This window comes from Leucoraja erinacea, chromosome 12, assembly GCF_028641065.1.
Source record: "Leucoraja erinacea ecotype New England chromosome 12, Leri_hhj_1, whole genome shotgun sequence".
Classification (NCBI taxonomy): Eukaryota; Metazoa; Chordata; class Chondrichthyes; order Rajiformes; family Rajidae; genus Leucoraja; species Leucoraja erinaceus.
In genome coordinates, this window is record NC_073388.1 from 11,752,170 (window position 1) to 11,778,079 (window position 25,910).

Sequence of the window (25,910 nt, forward strand, 5' to 3'; positions counted from 1 at the left end):
CAGGATCCTTCGGTATCCTAGGTCATATCCCCAGATAGAACATAGAATATGGAACTGTACAACTGCAACAGGCCCTTCTGCCCAAAATGTCCGAGCTGAATATGACGCAAAGATAAATAATCTCCTCTACCTGCATGTGGTCCATATCCCTCCATCCCTTGCATATCCATGTGCAGGGTACATAAGATATAGGAGCAGAATTAGGCCATTCGGCCCATCAAGTCCACTCCGCCATTCTATCATGGCTGATCTATCTTTCCCTCTCAAACCCATTCTCCTGCCTTTTCCCCGTAACCTCTGGCACCCGTATTAATCAAGAATCTGTCAATCTCCACCCTAAAAATATCCATATCTAAATAATATCTAAACTTGGGTAATGCAGATGATAAAAATGCCTCTGATGCCTTCACTTAAGTCATAAAGTGATACAGTGTACAGTGTTGAAACAGGCACTTCGGCCCAACCTGCCCACACCGGCCAACATGTCCTAGGTACACTAGTCCCACCCACCTGCATGTGGTCCATATCCCTCCAAACTTTTCCTACCCATGTACCTGTCTACCTGTTCCTTAAATGTTGGGATTTTCCTTATGTTTCGTGATAATACCTGCCTCAACTACCTCCTTTGGCAACTTATTCCATACACCCACCACACTTTGTGTGGAATAAGTTACCCCTCAGATTCCTCTTAAATCTTTTCCTCTTCATCTTAAACCTATGTCCTCTGGTCCTCGATTCACCTACTCTGGGCAAGAGACTATGTGCATCCACCCGATCTATTCCTCTCATGATTTTTATACACCTCAATAAGATCACCCCTCATCCTCCAGTGCTCCAAGGACAAGTTAGGGCTTTATTCTTTGGAGCGCAGAAGGTTAAGGGGGGACTTGATAGAGGTTTTTAAAATGATGAGAGGGATAGACAGAGTTGATGTGGAAAAGCTTTTCCCACTGAGAGTAGGGAAGATTCAAACAAGGGGACATGACATGAGAATTAAGGGACTGAAGTTTAGGGGTAACATGAGGGGGAACTTCTTTACTCAGAGAGTGGTAGCTGTGTGGAATGAGCTTCCAGTGAAGGTGGTGGAGGCAGGTTTTGTTTTTATCATTTAAAAATAAATTGGATAGTTATATGGATGGGAAGGGAATGGAGGGTTATGGTCTAAGCACAGGTATATGGGACTAGGGGAGATTATGTGTTCGGCACGAACTAGAAGGGTCGAGATGGCCTGTTTCCGTGCTGTAATTGTTATATGGTTATATGGTTATATGGACTAGAGTCTCAGCGTACTCAACCTCTCCCTATAGCTCAGACCCTCTATCTCAGACAATGTTATTGTAAATCATCTCTGTACCCTTTCCAGCTTGACAACATATTTTCTATAACATGATGGCCAGAACAGAACACGTATGGCCATTTGCTGCTAATATGCAGTACAATGTGCCTAATCTTTATAAATGCCCATAGGTGCAGTGTGCTGCTTAATGGACCATCTGTACCAGGATCAGAGCTGAGAGTGATTAATATGGGAATAGTATCTAAAATATAAAGAAGTGGGTATGAACAGCACATCCGTCAACATTGCAGGCTTGAGTCACTAAATTCACAAACACTGCACACCAACTCCAGCTAAAGAAGGGCAGTCATTTTGAAACCAAAACCGACGGGCTGATTGAAGTATAACAAGCCAAAAACAGATAGATGACTTAGTAAAACATCAGATGTTGTGAATCCAAATACATGAAAAATAGCCGGATAACAAAAATGATTAAATGAGCTGAAACTGCTGTGTATCTCAACGTGTTTTCAGGTATATACATTTTTATCTGGCAGAAAATGTTAGAAATACTTAAAAGGTCAGGCAATGTCTGTGGATGAAGGATAAGATTTAGTGTTTAAGTTGATGGCCTCCACTGATGGTGCCTGACCTATTGAATATTTTCAAGTATCATCTATTTTTATCCCCTGCTTAGAATTCATTCACACGTACTTAGATGCACACAGTCACTAAATCATCACAAACAACATACTGATGTATCTACTGAAAACTACCAATTTATACCCGTCTTTGGTTTGCTAAGGTTTATTAATGTCACGTGTACCAAGATACAATGAAAAGCTTTTTTTTTTGCGAGGTCCAATTAAAAGGTATTTGGACAGGTTCATGGATCGGAAAGGTTAAGAAGGATGTGGGCCAAACGCGGGCAGGTGGGACTAGTGTAGATGGGGCATCTTAGGCAAGTTAGGCTGAAGGGCCTGTTTCTGTGCTGTGTGAAATGAAATGAAATGAAATGATTCAATTAATTGTCATTGTCAGTGTACAGTACAGAGACAACGAAATGCATTTTTAGCATTTCCCTTGAAAGGGAGACACAGGGCGTCGCGGTGTGCCCGCGCCTGCCGCCGTAATCACTGTGTGACTATGAAATCAGATATTTTAGTTTAGTTTATCGCCACACGCACCGAGGTGGAGTGAGAAGCTTGTTGTTGCCCGCTAGCCAGTCAGCGAAAAAGACTATACACATTAACAATCAAGTCATCCGCAGTGTACATGACAATGGAATAACAAGCTAACACTCCAAGTGAATATAATCAAGCCTTACACACGTACAATGGGTAGAGCAAACAGAAAAATATAAAAATGCAGAATATAGTATTCAATATTGTAGTGCTACAGTTCCTAAAAGAAAGTCCAATGTCTGCAATGAGGTAGGTTGGAAGATTGGGATTACACTCTATGGGAGAATTGTTCAGACATCAGATAACGGAGAGGATGCCATAGTTCCTGAGTGACCTGGAACCTTATGTTGTGTTCATCAGGATCAACGACCAGACTATTTTGAAGGTGACTGAATGCATGTCAGAGATTCAGTGTGTGAAAACATGATAATAATGAACAGCCTTTGGGGCTGGAAACCATGTTTTCTTATCTCCCTGGTCACACTGCAGCATTTGACACGGCCAGGGCCTTTGTTAAAGGCTGCAAAACCATGTCACCATTTTCCAATTTCTCTTACTTGCTATCGAGCTGGGCGTGAGTGTTTCACTTGATCTCACTCCTACCTATCCAAGTACAGCCAGCTAGCTCCAACAATATCAGCTTCTCCAGCACACATTACTACAGTACATACTCTGTGCAGACTATTTAGTTTAGAGATACAGTGCAGACGCAGGCCCTTCGGCCCACCGAGTCCACACCGACCAGCGGTCCTAGTACATTAGCACTCTCCAACAAACTAGGGACAATCTTTACCGAACCAATCAACCTACAAACCTGCACGTCTTTGGAGTTGGTTAAGAGAAGTACCAGTGAAAGATGTGGTGAAAGTAATAACTTTTGCATTTATTAATTGTCCATAACAGTCAAAAATCTACAATTTCACAGCTGTCTGATCAGAGTAGGATACAACAGGAGGTAGCCCAGAACTCAGTCAAAGGGGGTAAACTTTAAAGAGTGGAAACACAAGACAGTGCAGATGTCAGAATCCTGAACACAAAACCAAGTGCTGGAGGGGATGGACAAATGAGTCTGAAAAGTGGTCCATAGAAACATAGAAAATAGGTGCAGGAGTAGGCCATTTGGTCCTTCGAGCCAGCACCGTCATTCAATATGATCATGGCCGATCATCTAAAATCAGTACCCCGTTCCTGCTTTTTCCTCCATATCCCTGGCTTTCTTTAGCCCTAAGAACTAAAACTAACTCTCTCTTGAAAACATCCAGTGAATTGGCCTCCACCGCCTTCTGTGGCAGAGAATTCCACACTCACAATTCTCTAGGTGAAAATTGTTTTAATCAGCCCATTTCCCGCCACAAGCTTTAAAGAGCAAACTGTTCAAGCTGGAAATTCCACAGTTTACAGTCAGATCACCTGAAGACATAACCATTAATACAAGTGAGCAAGTCTGGAACACCTGAATTAGAGGAATCCAGAAATCTTGTGAGACCATTGATAACTTATCCCTCCCTCCCCCACCCCCCTTCCATTCCATCCACATCTCTCCCTCCAGCGTATTTTACTTTCTCACCCCCTCCCGTACCCGACACATTTTTGACTCCTCTTCACCAGCCATTGTCACCTATTCCACCCCTTTGCCAATCAAACCTTCCTCACCTATATCCATCCATCATCCGTCAGGCTTCGTCCTGCCCCAAAGATAGAAACAAAATGCAGGAGCAACTCAGTGGGACAGGCAGCATCTCTGGAGAGAAGGAATGGGTGAAATTTCAACTCGGGACCCATCCGCAGACCTGCCTTATCTCTCTTTTCCAGCTGTCTCCTCCCTCCGTCCCCCGACCTACTTCAAAAAGGGTCCCAACCCAAAATGTTGCTGCCCCTCCCGAGATGCTGCCTGAGCCATTGAGTTCCTCCAACACTTTGTGATTTGCTCAAGATTCCAGCATCTCAGTCTCTTGTACCTCCATTGATTATTTTATTGCTTTTAAAAGCATTAATTCAAAATAGACAGCAAATTGTTTTATATTTATGATCCTTAATCATAAATCAGTCCCAAAATGCTTTGCATCTAAAAAAAAAGGATTTTAAAGAATTGCAAATGTGGTATATGATTCTCTGGGGGGGGGGGGGGGGGGGGGTTTAAGAATGTAATGTTAAAATTCGAATATCAAAATAGTAAAAACTTGTGTTTTCCACTTAAATATTCCAATAAACTATGAAGTGCAATGCAATAGTGTCTTTCATCTGCTCTGAAAGAGCTACCATTCCTTACACACAGAAAGCTGTGCCTTGATATCTGTCCTGGGATTACTATACATTGCATAGAATAATACACGGTTCCGCTGTAACACAGTAAATGTTCCCAACATCCAGCTTCTGAATTATTTTTTTCCCCAAAAATCAGTATATGCTTTAACACAAGTTCATAAGTGATAGGAGCAGAATTAGGCCATTCGGCCCATCAAGTGTACTCTGCCATTCAACCATGGCTGATCTATCTCTCCCTCCAAACCCCATTCTCCCGCCTTCTCCCCGTAACCCCTGACACCCACACTAACTCGGAATCTATCTATCTATCTCTGCCTTAAAAATATCCATTGACTTGGCCCCCACAACCTTCTGTGGCAATGAATTCCACAGATTCGCCATCCTCTGACTAAAGAAATTCCTCCTCATCTCCTTCCTAAAGGAATGTCCTTTAATTCTGAGGCTACGACCTTCTGAGGTCCGAGACTCTCCCACTGAATCAGTGTATTACTTAATAAGAAACATTACTTAATCAATAGGAACAATTTTTTTTTTGTATTGTGCTCAAGGTTCCATAATTCATGAATTTTTAAAACCTTATTGACAAACCAAGGTCAAAGACCTCAGATTAAAGTGCTGACTGATGATTAATGATGTAAACTCTGGGTGGCAATGATTAATATGAGCAATGAACATGTTTGGCCCAGATTACTTTCTCTGCAATTTAGACAGAGATGTTAATCCAATTAAAATAAATTTCTTCGTGCTTCCATTAAAAATAACAGTAAGGGGTTTGATATGAGCATATTAAAGATTCACACCATAACATCACTGGAAGTCATTCCATCTTTTAATAGACAAGTAAACAAGCAATAAGGAGCTTTAATTTTAAGAGCCTTGGGGTGATGGCAGAAAGAAACTGAGAAGGGAATAGTGGCCTGGAAATTGATTGCATGATTCTATTTATTTCAGTGCCACAGAATTGAATAATGAGTCAAAGGTGATACCTGGGTCATTTTTGCACTACTTTAGTAGTTCTAATGGCTGGTGTGAATCACTTTTTCTATATAAGAAGTGCATAGTGGTATCATTCTCTGTGCAGAATTGCCAAGGCAATTAGATCATGGTGTTCCAAGGAAAGGCGGTCATTGATCACACAAGGAATAATTTGGTTTTCACAGCATTGCACAGGATTAAGTCACCCTTCCTCCACCCCCATGACTGTACCAACTCCCCTCGCCCACCAATCTCAACTCCTCGCCCTCCAGTTCATGGTGTTCAAACGCAGAATCTCTGGCCCAAACCTGTGGTCTGCCGGGATCCAACACAATCTCTTCTGAAGAAGGGTCTCGACCCAAGACGTCACCTCTTCCTTTTCTCCAGAAATGCTGTCTGACCCGCTGAGTTATCCCAGCTTTCTGTGTTTATCTTCTGTACAACCTCTTGAGTCCAGGCCCTCTGCTCTATCTTTGATGCTCTAAGTTCAAACTCTCCGATTATCCCTTTCAGCCACCAGATAGCTCCAAGGCAAAGCAGACACGTCTGCACATCTGGGCAATGACCAGCGATTGCCAACCTCCACTCCTTCTTGGGCCTTATTCCAGACCTTGGTCTTCCATTTGTGACGCCCATCTCATTAACCCCCCAAACATCACTCCCACCAATATGTCCAGATTAGAAATCCAATTTCTATAAATTGAAGATAAATAAAACTGCAGATGCTGAAACCAAAGAACAAAAGCAGATGCACTTGGAATAACTCAGCCATTCAAGCAGCATCGAAGATAAGAGAAATCTATTAATATTTTGGTTATTCATGACCAAAAACATTAGCTGTCTTCTCTTTCCAAAGATGCTGGTTGACTGACTGAGATCTTCCAGCATTTCTCTTTTGCTTCAAGGCCAGACTTTTCTGACCCTGAAGGTTTTAGTCATGGATGAAATATCTATCTTCATGTGCACCTCAGATGCTTGCCACAACAGCCACACATCCAGTAAAGGCATTGGCATGTTGCACAACCACAAAGCCCACCAATTAAGGTGGATAGCAGTACCCGGGATATTTTTCCATGGTTGTGTGAGTTTGAGTTAAAAAAAAGGATATATATGTGGGAAAGAAGGCATATGGAGCAGTCAGAAGAAGTGTCCCGACCCGAAACATCAACCAGCACTTTTCTCCAGAGATGCTGCCTGACCCGCTGAGTTACTCCAACACTTTGTGTCTATCTATGGGGTGCTTGTCTTCAGTGGTCGGTGCATTCAGTGTAAGAGTCAGTAGATCACAGTGCAGCTTTACAGGACTTTGCGGGTAAGAAGCATTTGGATTATTGCGTGCAGTACATTACGTGAAGAAAGTGGGTGCTTTGGAGAGGGTGCAGAAACAATTTACCAGGATGATGCTGGCATTAGAGAGTTATAGTTACAAGGACACAGGAAAAACTGCAATTGGTTTTTTTCTTGAATGTCAGAGGTTGAGGAGAGATCTGATTGAAGTATATAAAATTCTGAGAGACATTGGATAAGATAGGCAACTCTTTAGGATAGGTACATGGATGTACGGGGCTAGAGGGATATGGCTAATGAGCAGGTAGATAAGAGATTGGCCTTGGTATCATGTACGGCACAGATATTGTAGGCCAAAGGGCCAGTTTATGTGCTGCATTCTTCTATAGTCTATATATTGAGCCATAGTCAATATAGCATGGAAACAGGCCCTTTGGTCCAGCTTGTCCACACCCTCCAACATGCCCCATCTACACTAATCCCACCTGCTTGCGCGAGACCCATAACCCTCTAAACCTGATCCACCTCTGCCCTATCTGTCCAAATGTCTCTTAAGCATCGAGATAGTACCTGTCTCAACAACCTCGTCCAGTATCTCATTCCATATACCAACTGCCCTTTGTGTAAAAATGTTACCCCTCCTTTTAAATCTTTCCCCCTCACCTTAAAAGAGGGCATTACAATACCTCGCATAGTATGATATTGCAAACCCATGCACCCATTGAGAAGCAAGTAGGCCAAGAAATAGTCTATTATTTACTATTTATTAAAATTATGGTTGAAAATTCCCTATCACCGATTGTGTGTACTGTGTTCAACACCGGCAACTGGTTGATAGACACAAAATGCTGGAGTAGGTACTCAGCGGGACACACAGCATCTCTGGAGAGAAGGAATGGGTGACTTTTCGGGTCGGGACCCTTCCTCACCCATTCCTTCTCTCCAGGGATGCTTCCTGTCCTGCTGAGTTACTTCAGCATTTTGTGTCTACTATCGATTTAAACCAGCATCTGCAGTTTTTTTCCTACACATCAGCAACTGGTTCTGGGGTTTCAATGGCCTGAATCGGATACGGGTTGGTGGGGTGTTCTTACATAGAAACATAGAAACATAGAAAATAGGTGCAGGAGTAGGCTTCGAGCCTGCACCGCCATTCGATATGATCATGGCTGATCACCCAACTCAGTATCCCATCCCTGTCTTCTCTCCATACCCCCTGATCCCTTTAGCCACAAGGGTCACATCTAACTCCCTCTTAAATATAGCCAATGAACTGGCCTCAACTACCTTTGTGGCAGAGAATTCCACAGATTCACCACTCTCTGTGTAAAAAATGATTTTCTCATCTCGGTCCTAAAAGACTTCCCTCTTATCCTTAAACTGTGACCCCTAGTTCTGGACTTCCCCAACATCGGGAATAATCTTCCTGCATCTAGCCTGTCCAACCCCTTAAGAATTTTGTACGTTTCTATAAGATCCCCCCTCAAACTTCTAAATTCTAGCGAGTACAAGCCGAGTCTATCCAGTCTTTCTTCATATGAAAGTCCTGCCATCCCAGGAATCAGTCTGGTGAACCTTCTCTGTACTCCCTCTATGGCAAGAATGTCTTGCCTCAGATTAGGAGACCAAAACTGTACGCAATACTCCAGGTGTGGTCTCACCAAGACCCTGTACAACTGCAGTAGAATCTCCCTGCTCTTATACGGAGACTGCGGCTGACTGCAATAAACATTTCAGAGCTGAAAATAGAAGAATCAGCAAATCCATGCATTATTTTTCATTGTTTGTCATTTTTTGTTATTGTACGGGTTATTCGAATACTAAATGAATGGCTGAACAAGAAATCAGTCAACATAATGTAATTGGAAAAGCTTTGCCTTCAGAGTAACCTTGAATGCAGATTGACAGAGCTTTTGCAAACAAAATGATTTAATCTCCTCTATTGTGCTGTCATTTATAGCTCTCCATAGTTATGTGAGAATATCACCCAGCTGTCATTTTCTAAAGTTCACACTCTGCTGGCCTTGAGCATGTTTGAGTCCATTACTGGTTGATTGTAGTAAGTTAGACACAAAATAACTCAGCGTAACTCAGCGGGCCAGGCAGCATCTCTGGAGAGAAGGAATGGGTGGGGGCTACGGGTCGAGACCCTTCTTCAGACCGAGAGTCAGGGGAGAGGGAGACATGGAGATAAGGAAGGGTAAGGTGTGAAAACGAGACATCAAAAGAGATGAAGGTTGAGGACTTTAGTTGGAGCTGGAATGGTATCAATTCTTCTAAAACCGATCCACATACAGCAGCTGCGACAACTATTACATTTATGCAGCCGGAAGTTAAACTCCCGAACCTACCCCAGTATGAATCTCACCCTCAATCCCTGTGGCTCATTTTAGTTTCGCAGTTTATCTTCTCGCCAGAATCCTGGGATTGGCTGAGATCTGGCACCGGGTGAATAAGATCATAAGTGATAGGAGTAGAATTAGGCCATTTGGTCCATCAAGCCTACTCTGCCATTCAATCATGGCTGAATTATCTCTCCCTCCTAACCCCATTCTACTGCCATCTCCCCATAACCTCTGACACCTGTACTAATCAAAAATCTATCTATCTCCGCCTTAAAAATATCCACTGACTTTGGCCTCCACAGCCTTTTGTGCCAAAGAATTCCACAGATTCACCACCCTCTGACTAAAGAAATTCCACCTCATCTTCTTCCTAAAAGAACGTCCTTTAATTCTGAGGCTATGACCTCTAGTCTTAGACTCTCCCACTAGTGGAAACATCCTCTCCACATCCACTGTATCCAAGCCTTTCACTATTCTAGTGAATAGTTATGGAGAAAAGTTGTAGAAACTTAGGAACTGTAAGGAATTGTGGAAAAATTGTCGAATAGTAAAAGGCCTGGATAGAGTGGATGTGGAGAGGATGTTTCCACTAGTGGATTAGAGGTCATAGTCTCAGTATAATAGGATGTTCCTTTAGGAAGGAGATGAGGAGGAATTTATTTAGTCAGAGGGTGGGGAATCTGTAGAATTCATTGCCACAGACAGCTGTGGAGGCCAAGTCAGTGGATATCTTTAAGGCAGACATTGATAGATTCTTGATTAGTACAGGTGTCGGGGGTTATGGGGAGAAGGCAGGAGAAGGCAGGAGAATGGGGTTAGGAGAGAGAGATAGACCAGCCATGATTGAATGACGGAGTAGACTTGATGGGTCGAATGCCCTAATTCTGCTCCAATCACTTCTGAACGAATGAAACTTGGGCACCAGTGATTGAATGGTAAATGGTTAAAACGTTTCAAAAGGTACAAATAGATAATTGTTGGACAAAGCCAACAAAAGCTGCGCTTATCTTAGCCAGATCCTCGTGTTTAAACCTGTCACAGCACAGAGCTGATTTATTTCCGATTAAAGTCACTGTGCTGGGACTTTGTTTGTTGCTCAGGATGTGTTCCCAAGAACAACAGTGCGAATGGAACCATCACTAAAAGTGTTCAATACGGCAGTACAGAGGGACAGATGCTTTAAAACATAGAACAATGGAAAGTACAACAGAGGAACAGGCCCTGTGGCTCACAATGTCTGTGCCAAACATGCCTCCAGGGTAATCTAACCTCATCTGCCTGCATATGACCCGCAAGTCTCCACTCCCTGCATATCCATGAGCTTATCTAAAAGTCTCTTGAGCACCACCATCATACATCCACCTCCACCATTACCATGTCTGTGTGTTCCAGGCACCTATCACCCTTGGTGTAAAAACAAATCGCCCCACACATCTCCTTGACATTTTTATCCCTCTCACCTTAAAGCTATGGCCTCTACTCTTTGGCAATTCCAGGTTCTGATTATCTATGCAAACCCTCGGACTATCTTTAATTAGGCTTTATCTTGAACTATATGTTATTCCTTTTATCCTGTATTTGTACACCGTGTACAGCTAGATTGTAAATATGTATAATCTTCCACTGAATGGATAGCACACACAAAAGCTTTTCACTGTTCTTCAGTACACATGACAATAAACTACACTGAATTAAACTAGAACTAAGCTATGGCTCTCATAGTTATGTGCTTCTATCAGTTCCCTCTCAACCTCAGGCAATCTAGAGATAACAAGCCAAATCTGTCCAACCCCTCCTTATAACTAATCTAAGCAGCATTCTGGTAAACCTCTTCAGAATTCTTTCTAAGGCCCCCACGTCATTCTGGAAATGGGCCGATCAGAACTGCATCCAATACTCCAAGCCTGAACAAAGTATCACAGAGCTGCATCATGCCGTACTGGCTCTTTCTTCAATGCCCCGACCATTGAAGGCGAGGATACCAAACACCTTCTTTATCACTTAATCTACGGACCTGAGCGCGAATGGAATCACCGCTTTCAATCTAGTTGTAAAGAGGGAGAGATGCTTTGCTGATTGCTCGATTGCTGGGTTGGTGGCAGTTTTTTGGCACCCATTGCCACATGGCTGGGTGCACAGAGTCTGGCCATGAGGGCTGGTGTTTAGTTTAGTTTAGAGATACAGCACGGAAACAGGCCCTTCGGCCCACCAGGTCCTCACGGACAGGCAGTCCTCGTACACTATCCTGCACACTAGGGACAATTTACAATTTTAAGGAAGCCAATTAACCTACAAACCTTTGGAAACATAGAAAGTTAGAAAATAGGTGCAAAAGGCCAATCGGCCCTTCGAGCCAGCAATGCCATTCAATATGATCATGGCTGATCATCCTAAATCAGTAGCCCGTCACTGCTTTCTCCCCATATCCCTTGATTCCGTTAGCCCTAAGAGCTGTATCTAACTCTCTCATTTGTCATTTAAGAATACTGTTTTTAAAAGCAGTGGGAGTCAACCACAGATCCCGGGAAAAACCCACGCAGGTCACGGGGAGAATCTGGGCCGCTGAGGAGGAGGATGTTCACCGTCGGGGTTCGGCGTCGGCGTTCCACTAGCCCGGCGTGAGGGCCTGAACATCGGGCCACCCGGGGCGGCGACTGCGGGTGCTCGGAAGGCCTCGACCACGGATGAACACGGAGGGGAGGCTGGCTGGACTATGGTGCCATCCTCACCTTGGTGCCATTTATGTTATGTTGTGTCGTGGACTTTCTGTGTTTGTGCTTTTTTTCAATTCAATTTTTATTTTTAATATGTTTTATTATTTATTTTTTTTTTTAGTGATTTCTTTTTTTATGATACTGCCTGTAAGGGAAATTCATTTTGTTGTCTCAAATTGAGACAATGACAATAAATTTGAATACAATACAATACAATACAATGTACAAACTCCATACAGACAGCACCCGGAATCAGTTTCGAACCCGGGTCTCTGGAGCTGTGAGGCAGCAACTGTACCATCTTTATTGTTTGATTTTATATGTGTGTATATATTATATTATACACACACACACACACTGGACATTTTCTCTGTTTATTATATTAGAGTCATAGAGTGATAGTGTGGAAACAGGCCCTTCGGCCCAACTCGCCCACGCCGGCCAACAATCTCCCAGCTACACTAGTCCCACTTGCCTGTGCTTGGCCCATAACCCTCCAAACCAGTCCTATCCATGTACCTGTCCAACTGTTTCTTAAACAATGGGATAGTCCCAGCCTCAACTCCCTCCTCTGGCAGCTTGTTCCATACACCCACCGCCCCCCGTGTGAAAAAGTTATGCCTCGGATTCCTATTAAATCTTTTCCCCTTCACCTTGAACCTATGGCCTCTGGCCCTCGAATCTCTTACTCTGAGCAAGAGACTTTGTGCATCTACCCTGAAGAAGGGTCTCGACCAAAATGTCGCCTATTTCCTTCGCTCCATTTTTGCTGCCTCACCCGCTGAGTTTCTCCAGCATTTTTGTCTACCTTCGATTTTCCAGCATCTGCAGTTCCTTCTTAAACAGGTGCATCTGCACGATCTATTTCTCTCATGATTTTGTATACCTCTATAAGAGCTCCCCTCATCCTCCTGCGCTCCATGGAAATAGAGAGCCAGCCTACTCCTTATAGCTTACACCCTCGAGTCCTGGCAACATCCTTGTCAACATATTGTTTACAGTGCACCATGTTTACATATTCTGTCGTGCTGCTGCAAGTAAGAATCTCACTGTTCTCTCCGGGACATATGACAATAAAACACTCTTGACTCTTGGGAGGGCAGGGGTGTGTGGAACATTGCTGACACAGCAGCACGCAGCCTGAGTGAACATCTATTAAATTCCACAGGCTGCATGTTTGTGAGTCTTCTGGCTGGAAGAGTGCTGTAATGAATCGATGCTCTACAGGATATCACTATCTGGGTCATTATTATAATGTGTTTATGTCCAAGGTAATTTATCTCGTCTCGTCCTCTTCGAACGGTCTACAATCTTTAACAGCGTTGTTCATATCATTTTCTTACAACTCCTTCTACAAACAGCCAGGTTGAAATCTGACAGCAGGTATTCTTAAATGACAATTTATTTATATGTCGCCTCTTCCTTAAGATTCTGACCAAGTTATCTTTTCTTGTGAACATCTTCTCTGTGTACCAGCTTCCTCGCACATCCCAGAGACGTGCGTGTTTGTAGGCTGGCTGGCCGCTGTAAGTTACCCCTTAGTGTGCAGGGAGTGGATGCTACAGTGAGATGACAGAACTCGTGAGAACGGATGATCGATGGTCGACATGCACCCGGTGGGCCGAAGGGCCTGTCTGCAAACTCCACACTATGAGGAAAACATAGCGTGGCTGAAGGCATTTCCTCATCTTAAAGATTTATGCAACAATTCCTCAGGAAAGTGAATCAGCATTGTGGAGATGGTTGGTGTCACTCAGACAGGAAGTGAAAACTATTTTAAATTGTTGTAAATCTTGCTTATGTTTGTAGTAGATTGCTGGTGAAGACTTTAAAATCATACTTATTCTTTTCATTACTTTTGCATTCGTACCTTCTCCCCCTTTTCAATTGAATCTTTCTTTTGCCTCAGTGTTTCTATTTTTTCTTTAAGCCATAGAAACATAGAAAATAGGAGTAAGCCATTCGGCCCTTCGTGCCTGCACCGCCATTCAATATGATCATGGCATCATCCAACTCAGAATCCTATACCTGCCTTCTCTCCATACCCCCTGATCCCTTTAGCCACAAGGGCCACATCTAACTCCCTCTTAAATATAGCCAATGAACTGGCCTCAAATACCCTCTGCGGCAGAGCTCCAGAGAGTCACCACTCTCTGAGTGAAAAAAGTTCTTCTCATCTCAGTATTAAAGGATTTCCCCTGAAGAAGGGTCTCGACCTGAAACGTCACTTATTCCTTTCCTCCAGAAATGCTGCCTGACCCGCTGAGTTACTCAAGAATTTTGTGTCTCTCTTCAGTGCAAACCAACGTCTGCAGTTGCTTTGGACACAAATAACAAATCAGGTTGGTTGGCCCAACCACTAATTAAAATGTTTTTCTCATCTCGGTCCTAAAAGACTTCCCCCTTATCCTTAAACTGTGACCCCTTGTTCTGGACGTCCCCAACATCGGGAAGAATCTTCCTGCATCTAGCCTGTCCAACCCCTTAAGAATTTTGTAAGTTTCGATAAGATCCCCCCTCAATCTTCTAAATTCTAGCGAGTATAAGCCGAGTACAAGCCACCCTCCTCCTTCATCCCCCTTCTCTCTATCTCTTTCATAATTAGATATGAGCCCTTGCACCATTGCAAGCTTGTATTTCCAACACCCATAACATGAGTTGTGACACCATTCTGCAGCTCTATAGAAGCACACTTTCCTGATTCCTTACTTAACTGGCCATTCATAGTCAGAGAACTACCATTTAAGGGACAAGTCTAATCAAAATTGTGCATCACAAGAATCTCTGGTCAACATTTATTTTCCTCTTTAGAACTGGTTTCTCACAATAGTTTTGTCACAACCTTGCTCAGAAAACTTCTGCCATCTTACATTTGATCCTGGCAGATACACGCACTAACTCATCTTGTAATTGTGCACGTATCTATTGAGACAGAGAAGCTCCATCCTGCCTTATCTCTAGACCAGTTCCCATCATCATCACAACTCAAATTTTCATAACTCCACTCATTCTATCAGACCTGCTGGGGATGTTTTCCTGCAATCTCACAGTTCCAGAAGTATGTTTTACCTCTCTTCTCACCTAAGATCTCATTAGTCTCTTCCTGCTCATATCTCCTCCAGATAGATCAATTGCAATTAGCATCATAGATACATATTGTACACCACAGAAACAGGCCCTTCAGCCCACCATATCCATGCACATCTTGCTGCCTATCCATACCAGGGTTGCCAACTGTCCCATTTTAACCGGGACATCCCGTATATCGGGCTAAATTTGTTGGTCCTATACAGTAACATAGAAACATAGAAAATAGGTGCAGGAGTAGGCCATTCTGCCCTTCGAGCCTGCACCGCCATTTAATATGATCATGGCTGATCATCCAACTCAGTATCCTGTACCTGCCTTCTCTCCATACCCCCTGATACCTTTAGCCACAAGGGCCACATCTAACTCCCTCTTAAATATAGCCAATGAACGGGCCTCAACTACCTTCTGTGGCATAGAATTCCACAGATTCACCACTCTCTGTGTGAATCCGCCCTTGTGCCATATTTGACCGCTACTACTCGGGTCGAGGGGACTGTTGGGTCGGAGCGCCGCGTCCAGCCCCACCTCACCCGTCCTGACATAGTGCAGCCCGTGGAGTGCAGCAGCAGCGCCTCGTGCGTGGCCCCGTCGGTCGGCAGCCCGGTCAGCTGTCCGGCCTTCGGACCTTCCCTTACCACCGACACCACCACCCCCCCTCCTTCTCATGGCAGATCATCGGTTCATGAGTTGGATGGGGTGCCGGACATCACGCACAAAGTCCGGCGCCCGGGCCAAAACGCCTCAGCTGGCCTGCCGACTGGGCTTTGCGTGCAGTCCAGCACCCAGGCCAACTCATCATTCACCCAGCCAACGTCACCCATTCCTTCTCTCCAGTGGTGCTGCACGTCCCACTGAGTTACTCCAGAATTTTGTGTCTATCTTCGATTTAAACCAGCATCTGCAGTTCTTTCCTACACATGATGCCAAGTTAAACTGATCTCATCTGCCTGTACATGATCCATATCCTTCTATTTTTCGTACTTCCATGTGCCTATCTAAAAGCCTCTTAAATGCCCCTCTCGGATCTGCCTCCACCACCACCTCTGGCAATGTGTTCCACGCCCCCAACACTCTGTGTAGAAATACTTGCCCCGCAATCTCCATTAAACTTTCCCCCTCTCACCTTCTAGTTATGCCCTCTAGAGTTGGACATTTCCGCCCTGGCAAAAAAATATAAATTCTGACTGTCTACCCTATCTATGCCTCTTCTAATTTTATATACTTCCATCGTCTCTCCACAATGTCCAACATTCCAGAGCATTGTGCCATATCCGTCTGTGCCTTAGCTGTTTCGCTTGTCTAAATGGCACTTCGACATAGTAATTATACCTGACTTTACAAGCTCTTCTGGCCGAGAGTTCCATATATTAACCGCTCTCTGTGGAAATAAACTTTCCCCTAAAAGACCTTTTAAAACTCCTTCATCTCACCTTAAACGTTTGCCTTCTTGTTTTTGATCCCCCTACCAACGAAAAACGACTGACTGTCCTATCTAGGACACTTACAATTTTTATATATCTCTATCAGGTTATTGTGTGGGAAGGAACTGCGGATGCCACTTTATACCGACGATAGACACAAAGTGGTGGAATAGCTCAGTGGGTCAGGCAGCATCTCTGGAGCAAAAGGATAGGTGACGTTTCCCTCTGAATAAGGGTTCAGACCTGAAACATCACATATCCCTTCTCTCCAGAAATGCTGCCTGACCCACTCATTCACTCCAACACTATCATGTCTATCATCAGGTATAAGAGTCAGGAAATCACGTTGTACCTTTATAAAACTTTGATTTGGCCGCATTTGGAATATTGTAGTTCTGGTCACCTATTATGGAAAGGATATGGAGGCTTTGGTGAGAGTCAGCAGAGGTTTACCAGAATCCTGCATGCATTGGAAGGCATTAAGCAAGGTGGTATAAGCAGGAAAGTTAGAAAGGACATTCTGGAAGCTAAGGAACATATCAAATGAAGGTAGAATGAGTAGCTACAGAATATTAAAAAAAATAAAATAGATGTTGCTCAAAAGGCTGGGATTAGATGGGTGCAGAGATTTTGAGGAATTATCAACACTAACGGCCAAAGTAGGATCAGGATGCTACAAGTTTTGGTGGGAAGGCAGGGTTTATGGGGAGCAAAATAGCCAAAGATCTCAATCATTAGCCACATGTATGTGTTAATGTCGTTGCGTCTGTCAGAGAACCCGACCAAGAATTAATGAGCGAGATGTTCAACCTCAACGAGTGCCAAGTCAATGGATATTTTTTTAAGGCAGAGATTGACAGATTCTTGATTAATATGGGTTTCAGGGGTAATGGGAAGAAAGTAGGGAAATGGGGTTGAGAGGGAAAGATGCAGAGTAGACTTGATGGGCCTAATTATGCTCCTATAACTGATGAACATCTCAACAACTAAGTTACAGAGATAGGTTGAATAAGTTAGGTCTTTATTCTCTGGAGCGCAGAAGGTTAAGGGGGGACCTGATAGAGGTCTTTAAAATGATGAGAGGGATAGACAGAGTTGATGTGGACAAGCTTTTCCCTTTGAGAATAGGGAAGATTCAAACAAGAGGACATGACTTCAGAATTAAGGGACAGAAGTTTAGGGGTAATATGAGGGGGAACTTCTTTACTCAGAGAGTGGTAGCGGTGTGGAATGAGCTTCCAGTGGAAGTGGTGGAGGCAGGTTCATTGGTATCATTTAAAAATAAATTGGATAGGCATATGGATGAGAAGGGAATGGAGGGTTATGGTATGAGTGCAGGCAGGTGGGACTAAGGGGGAAAAAAATTTGTTCGGTACGGACTTGTAGGGCCGAGATGGCCTGTTTCCGTGCTGTAATTGTTATATGGTTATATGGTTATAACATTACAGACTTGGTATAAAACCGGCATCATGAACTCACCACCTGATTTTAACATTCATTGAGATCAATGGAAAATTAAATCAGGCCCATTCCATAATCTGCAGCCAACTCTCGACACCATATAATTCCACATCCATGGAGAAAGGCCACTGGCATGTGGTACCAGCAGATGATCAAGATGATTGATCTGTAGCTTAGCAACAGAAAACACCATCAGGAACGGAGGAGTGGTGTCTTGGAAATTGTCAGGAAGAAAAATAGATTTTTTTTCCTTCACAACTTTGACTTCTTCTTTGGATCTAAATGTTGGATTGCTATTTTTAGGATTACTTTCATTATTTTTGGCGAGCACTAAAATTAACAGATTAATAATAATTGCCTCAAAATCAAGCAAGTCGAAAATTTGAGTTTAGGAGCAAGGAGGTCCTACTGCAGTTGTACAGGGCCCTGGTGAGACATCACCTGGAGTATTGTGTGCAATTTTGGTCTCCTAATTTGAGGAAGGACATTATTGCTATTGAGGGAGTGCAGCGTAGGTTCACCAGGTTAATTCCCAGGATGGCAGGAATGACATATGATGAAAGAATGGGTCGACTGGAATTTAGAAGGATGAGAGGAGATCTTATAAAAATATATAAAATTATTAAAGGAAAGGACAGGCTAGATGCAGGAAAAATGTTCCCGATGTTGGGGGGAGGCCAGAACCAGGGGTCACAGTTTAAGAATAAGGGGTAGGCCATTTTTCACCCAGAGAGTTGTGAATCTGTGGATTCTCTGCCACAGAAGGCAGTGGAGGCCAATTCACTGGATGTTTTCCAGAGGGAATTAGATATAGCTCTTAGGGTGAAAGGAATCAAGGGATATGGGGAAAAAGCTGGAACAGGGTACTGCTTTTCGATGACCAGCCATGATCATATCGAAGGGCCTAATGGCCTACTCCTGCACCTATTTTGCTATGTTTCTAAGTGGAATACACACTGAGGCAATCACACTTTCATCAGATGTTTCTACCCTCTGTTTCAAAACCTCAAACTTTACCAAAAAATATATATATTTATCGAGTCCAGCAAGGGTTAAATAATTCACATCTTGCAGCAGGAGGTTTTTAAGCCCACATACGGTTCTCTCAGTTATAGAGTGGAAACAGGCCTTTCGGCCCAACTTGCCCACACCGACCAACATGCCCCATCTACACTCCAACCTGCCTGCATTTGGCCCATATCCCTCTAAACTTGTCCCATCCTTGTACCCGTCTCAATATTTCCTAAATGTTGCACTAGTACATGCCTCAACTACCTCCTCTGGCAGCCCGTTACCCCTCAGGATCCTATTAAATATTTTCCCCCTTAAACCTATGTACAATGGTTCTCAATCCGCTACTCTGGGTAAGAGACTTTGTGTGTCTACCCGATCTATTCTTCTCATGATTTTGTACACCTCTATAAGGTGACCCCTCATCCTCCTGTGCTCCAAGGAATAGAGTCATAACTTGCACAACCTCTCCTTAATACCTCAGGTCCTCTAGTCCTGGCAATATCCCCCTAAATCTTCTCTGCGCAGTTCACAGCTCAACATCATCTTTCCTATAACATGGTGCCCAAAACTGAACACAATGTTCTAAATAGACACAAAGAGCTGGAGTAACTCAGCGGGTCAGACAGCATCTCTGGAGAAAAGGAATAGGTGACGTTTCAGGTCGAGAACCTTCTTCAGACTGAAAGTCAGGGGAGAGGGAATCCATTTCCCCAGAGTTGCTGTCTGACTCACTGAGTTACCCCAGCTTTTTGTGTCTATCTTCGATTTGAACCAGCATCTGCAGTTCCTTCCTACACAATGTGGCCTCACCAACGTTTTATACCATTGCAACATGACCGGCCAACTTCTCAACTCTGAACTGCAACATGATCACCCAACTTCTACATACTTATATACTCAAGGGTTATACTCAAGGGTTCATGGCCTATTGGTATAGTCCTGTTGGACAGGACACTCCATGGGAAACTGAAGGTCCCATCTGTGGCAGAGGACAATGGGCTTGAGACCTGGTCCAAGGCTGCCCTTTTGGCAGATCGCACAACTGATTCAAAAATGTTTCTGGCAGCAACTTACAGACCGACTGATGCACCCACCAATCCAGTAAAAGATCTGTGAGGGAGCGAGCTGCCTCTGAAAAGGAAAAAAGTGATTACGGAGAGGAAATAAAAATGAAGGAAATGTCTTAGTTTTTCTTCCTTAACATTGCACAATAATGCTTACACTATTCCAGATCAGTTCACTTCGGTGTTAGTTTATTATCACGTGTACCAAGGTACAGTGAAAAGCTGTTGTTGTTTGCTAACCAGTCGACAGAAAGTCAATACGTGATTACAATCGAGCCATTCACAGTGTACAGATATGTGATAAAGGGAATAACATTTAGTGCAAAGTAAAGCCAGTAAAGTCTGATGAGATAGACAGGAGTTCAGGACTGCTCTCTAGTTGTGGTAGGATGGTTCATTTGCCTGGTAACAGCTGTGAAGAAACTGTCCCTGAATCTGGAAGTGTGCGTTTTCTACTTCTGAACAATTTGCCCAGTGGCAGAGGGGAGAAGAGGGAGTGGCCAGGGTGCGACTCGTCCTTGATTATGCTGCTGGCCTTGCCGGGTCAATAGAAGGGAGTTTGGTTTGTGTCACGATGGGCACAAGTGCTATTGGCTCCCTAATTTCAAATCAATAATGCTGTCTCCTAGAAATTCCCATCACAACACTTCAACAAAGTCTACAAACCACAGGATGTAAATAGGTTGAGGTTTAATTAGTTATTCGTAACTATCATTGTCCAAACTTGGGGATTCTTGTGGACACGAAATCCTGGAGTAACTCAGTGGGTCAGGCAGCATCTCTGGAGAAAAGGGAATAGATGACACTTGGGTCGGGATCCTTCTTCAGACTGAGGATTTTTATCTTCTACCTTGGTTGAAAGACATTTCTATACAGGTTTCATGAATCACGGCTGGTCCTCCTCCATATGCTGACTAGAGGGTATTTTTAAACACATCTCATGTCCCTTCATCACTGTGCCCTCAGTAACAGCCCAGAAAGTGAATTATGTACGTGAACCTTGTTATTGGTGGGAAACAAATTGTGTATGGAGGCAGGTTACAAAAAACTGCATGCAATTTGCCCGCCTCTTCTTCATTTAAAACAATGCATTTAAAAAGCATGTTTTAGTTTTCCAAAGATATGAGCTTGGCAGATTATTGTATAGCAATTGTGGGCCAAACATTAAAAATGGCTGAAAGAAAATGCAGATCATTATAAATTCTACCAGAATAATTTAGTCAAAAATAAAAGGCAATGGCATAAAATAAGGTCTGGTTTTGTTCTCTCCACAGTTTCAAAATTAACCAAAAATAGATTCGCAAAGCTGTGTCATGGTGTTTTACAGAAATAGCAACAACTGAATTCATTTGATTAAGAACGCAGGAAAAGATTTGCCTCAGTGTTTGTTTTAAACTGTGAAGGATTTTATTAACTCTTTAACGTCAGTCCTCCCTCCACACTGCACAAGAGATAAGGCCAGCATTTGCAATCTCCCATTACCCCATGATTCACAATATAAACAAGCCTGCATCGCCATACATAACACACTCTGAAAAAATTATCAATTCCTGTACAGACAACAATTTATTTTTTTCTCAAAAAATAAAGCATGCTGGCCATCTTGAAACATGCTGGGGGGGGGTTTTTTTAAACATCAATCCACCAACAAATTTACTGGTGAAATAACATTCTCAGTTTTACAGGGAAATATTTATTGACAATGCTTAATTGCAAACATTAAGCATCATTCAGCCTAAACTGCTCATAAACTGTACACCTCACTTTCTCTCTCTCTCTCTCTCACACACACACACACACACACACGCTGAGACCAGCTTTCAGAAATACAGAGAGCATGAATAATTGCTTGCTAGAAAATTCTACAGAGTGCAGACACTATTGCTGAGGAAATAAAAACCTCCCTAAAGCCCTTTACTAGTTCATACATGTTTTTTTTTTTAATTTGACACAAGATCTTCCCAACAAATAGCTAGACTTACAGGCATATTAAAGACAAGACACGACAAAAGATTAGGTAGATAATATACCAACGTCATTCATATCACTGCAGGCCCATGCTGTAGCGGTGTCTCTGAAGCGCTGTGTCACCCCAATAGCTCAAGAGTCATCCATTAGCGTGTGCCGAGCAGAAACATTAAAATTACATTCACCAATACCAACACTACGATAATGGCAAATACAACAATGGTCTGTATATCCAAGGTCATGGTGCAATGCAGGAGACTGTAATATTCAAGATGCGGATCTGGCAGGCTCTGTGTTGTCAACCTGGGCTCTGAACTAAAATTGTCCAGCAGATCCACCATGCCAGATGAGGTCTCTTCTTCCCCCTTGTTTTCCTAATTCATTCCATTCCAGCTGATTGCAGCGTCAGCCTCAAGTGCTTCACTTGCACTGGAGTCTTTGCCATAACCCATTCGGCAGTGATTGCACGTCACACTGTTATGTGGATAAGACAGAGACGGAGAGGGAGCCAGGGTTTGAACAGCATCCCCCGTAAGCTGTATCTCACACAGTGCGAGGCAGGCAGCATCCGAGGCGGGCGGCGAATGCTAATCACTAGCAAAGCAAAGATGCAGGTTGCCAATCATGTATGCAAAGGTAATGTCATGACTACACAGTCATCGCATATCGCTCTGTATTAAAGAGGGGAGGGGTCTAATGGGGAATCTTTAACAGTATATGGAATTTTCCTCTTTTTTGTTTAAATGTAAAGCAAGATCTTTAGGAGAAAAACAACTTAGATAAAAGTCACCTGGATATTTCACTCTGCTTGCTTTGAGAATGCAAGCAGCCAAGAAGGCAAACAAGCTTTCAGTAAAGCGTACTCTTTCAGTCCCACGACCTGGTGGAAAAAAATATATTACCAGAACTAACCATGTTCTCCAGGAAACATCGCCGCAATTGGGTTTTATTTGTTAGTTTGCTGTAGTAGCTCCCGTGGTAATCCGACGAGTAAAACAGGCTGTATCAAGCAAGAGTCGAGCAGACCAGAAGGTCTTAGGTTTTGGCTCAGGATCTGTGCAGAATTACCACATCTCAGCAGGGGCAGCATTCGTGTAAATATAATTGATTCCCCCCCTCACCCCCCCTTCCCTCCCCATCACCCCCACCCCCCTCCCCTCTTTGGCTGGGGCAGCAGAGATGAGCCTGGGGTTTGCACACCTGATTTCAGTCCAGAAACTGTCTGTAAAGATATGTCGAGGCAGGCGACCAACCTGGCAGTGAAGACGAGGGAGGGATCGAGTTTGTAAAACCGGCTTCAGTTTGCGGCAAAGACACATTGATTCAAGCCGTGCAGCACGACTATCCAGAGAGTGAGTTAACCTGGGGTGTGATGGGTGGGGTGTGTCTCTCTCCCGGGAGAGTCATTTCAAAGGAGATATCAGGATAGTACCGATTTAATAAATCAAATGAAGAAAAAGTATAATGGTCCCATAAATCTTTTTAGCACAGCTGCACTAAACTCAGATTGTGTTTTTTTCCCCCATCCTTGCATTCAGCAGGGGCAGCATTCGTGTAAATATAATTAATTTCCCCCCTCCCCCTCATCCTCCCCCCACCTCTCTCACCCTCATCCTGAGTGAGGGGGAGGGTGGAGATCTCATTGTTTAGACTCGGATGCTAACTCAGATCCACTATCTAAATTCGATAGACACAAAATGCTGTAGTAACTCAGCGGGTCAGGCAGCATCTATGGGGGAAAGGAATTCGGTTCGGGACCCTTCATCAGACTGAGATTCACGGGGGAACTCTGGGTCTCAGGCCCCTAACTCTCAGCCTGATGAAAGGTCTCGATCTGAAACGTCACCTATTCCCTTTCTCCAGAGATGCTGCCTGACCCGCTGAGTTACTTCAGTACTTTGTGTCTACGGTGTAAACCTGCATCTGCAGTTCCTTCCTACACAGGACTACCTAAATTAATTGTGACCATCTTATCCCTTGGGCAACACATCGCCACCCACGTGGTCCCAGGTAGAACGTACAAACCCTGTACAGATACCACCTGTGGTCAGGATCGAACCCGGGTCACTGGTGCTGTAAAGAGGCTGTCCCATTGCGGCGACCTAATCCGTGAGTTAAGAAGAGTGTCTTCGGCCTTCAAGCTCGAGGGCATTCGCCTGGAAAACCATGAGCTGGATGGACCGTCAGCATTGAAACCGCGAGCTGGGTCGACCGACCGCACACACACACACACACGCAAACACATCGCATAGGCAGGGGCCAGGGAAAGCGGGGGAGCGCTGTCTGAAATTCACACCCACGATGAAGAGGAAGGTATAAGACGGCTGTACAGTGTACGGCAAGTCCTTTAGAGAGCACGGAGAGGAGGAGGGGAGAGAAGGGGGGGGGGGAGGATAGAAGGGGGGAGAAGGCGGTGAAGGAGTGGAGACACTTTTAAGAAGTACAATAAAGTTTAGCGGACATTTTACCAACAGGTGGGTTTTCCTTGGTCCTGAAAACTCCAATGAGCCAATCAGATTGCACGGTCAGCGAAGGCGATTGCCTACGGCTGCCCTCGACTGCCTGTAATTAAATAGCCACCCCACTCCACTGCACTACGAGTTAAAATGAACCATGCCGACCAAATTTTACTTGCGGAAACATTTTCAACGTGCTGAAAGATTTTCCGCGACCTAGCTGAGGCCGCGAGTATTCGGGAACTTCCCTCGAGCATGAAGGAGAGTTCCAGTGACCTCATAGGACCTCCTAGGACCACGTGTCGACCATGCCGCGAGTTTGAGTCGAGGGCAAACTCGTCTAAACTCGCAGATTAGGTAGTCGCAGTGGGACAGCAGCAACTCCACCACTGTGCCACCGTGCCATGGGTGCTGTCTGTAAACCTCCAAAGACGTGCGGGTTTGTAGGTTAATTGGCTTCGGTAATGATTGTAAATTGTCTCGAGTGTGTGTAGGATAGTGCTGGTGTACGGGGGGGTTGCTGGTCGGTGCAGACACGACAGTTGGAAGCGCCTGTTTACGCGCTGTATCTCTATACTAACGAATTCCAACTGACTGGTGACTGGGTGACTTCCAGCTCCTCATGACGTCATGTAATTTCTATCGGGACCACCCTCTGCTCACCACTACCTGCCGTTGGTCCAATCAGCCAAGCTGAAGAGGTAGTGAATTTTCCTGCCCATTGGGGAACATTTGGTAAAAGTGCAGAGGAGGGGAACCAACATTGAAACATAAAAATGACAAATAACGAAAATAGAAGGCAGGCGCGGGTTATAGAATGGGAACGATCAGCCATGATCACAATGAATGGTGGTGCTGGCTTGATGGGCCGAATGGCCTCCTCCTGCACCTATTTTCTATGTTTCTATGCTTCTATGATATAGATAAGTAGTTCACTTCGCTTGCATCTGACCCTGTTATCTAAGAGTTTAAAAGAGGAGTTAATGAAGATATACTGTATGGTGCATGGGAGAAAGTCAACCATCCACTGGCACTATTCCCTGAGGCCAGCATTGACCTACCAGAAGGTGGATCTAATATTCTGGCCACTGTTGACTGTCATGGGCTGCATATTAATAATAAACAGCCTGACACTTTTGCTGACCGGGACATTATCATCGCAGTTTGCTAAATAGGTCATTGAGTCATAGAGCGATACCGTGTGGAAACAGGCCCTTCATCCCAACTTGCCCACACCGGCCAACATGTCCCAGCTACACTAGCCCCACCTGCAAGCATTTGGTCCAAACCTGTCCTATCCATGTACCTGTCTAACTGCTTGTTAAATGTTGGGATAGTCCCTGCCTCAACGACCTTCCCTGGCAGCTTGTTCCATGCACCCACCACCCTT

At 44.1% G+C, this 25,910-nt stretch overlaps 1 protein-coding gene across 4 annotated transcripts in view; it reads right to left on the reverse strand.

The window, feature by feature from the left end:
* The window catches only part of arhgef9a (Cdc42 guanine nucleotide exchange factor (GEF) 9a), a 270,953-nt gene that overhangs the window by 148,582 nt on the left and 96,461 nt on the right, over window positions 1-25,910 (reverse strand). Inside the window, exons 1-2 of one of the 4 annotated variants that reach the window (XM_055643577.1) lie at window positions 22,977-23,098; window positions 20,107-20,163 (exon numbers count right to left, since the gene is read on the reverse strand). The exons of 1 other annotated variant lie outside the window; for it this stretch is intronic. In XM_055643577.1, the coding sequence (XP_055499552.1) occupies window positions 20,107-20,163; window positions 22,977-22,979 (60 nt within the window). In that variant the 5' untranslated portion in view covers window positions 22,980-23,098. Of the gene's footprint in view, window positions 1-20,106; window positions 20,164-22,126; window positions 22,262-22,976; window positions 23,099-25,910 lie in introns of those variants that run through there. 2 more of the 4 variants (XM_055643576.1, XM_055643575.1) reach the window with 2 other exon arrangements.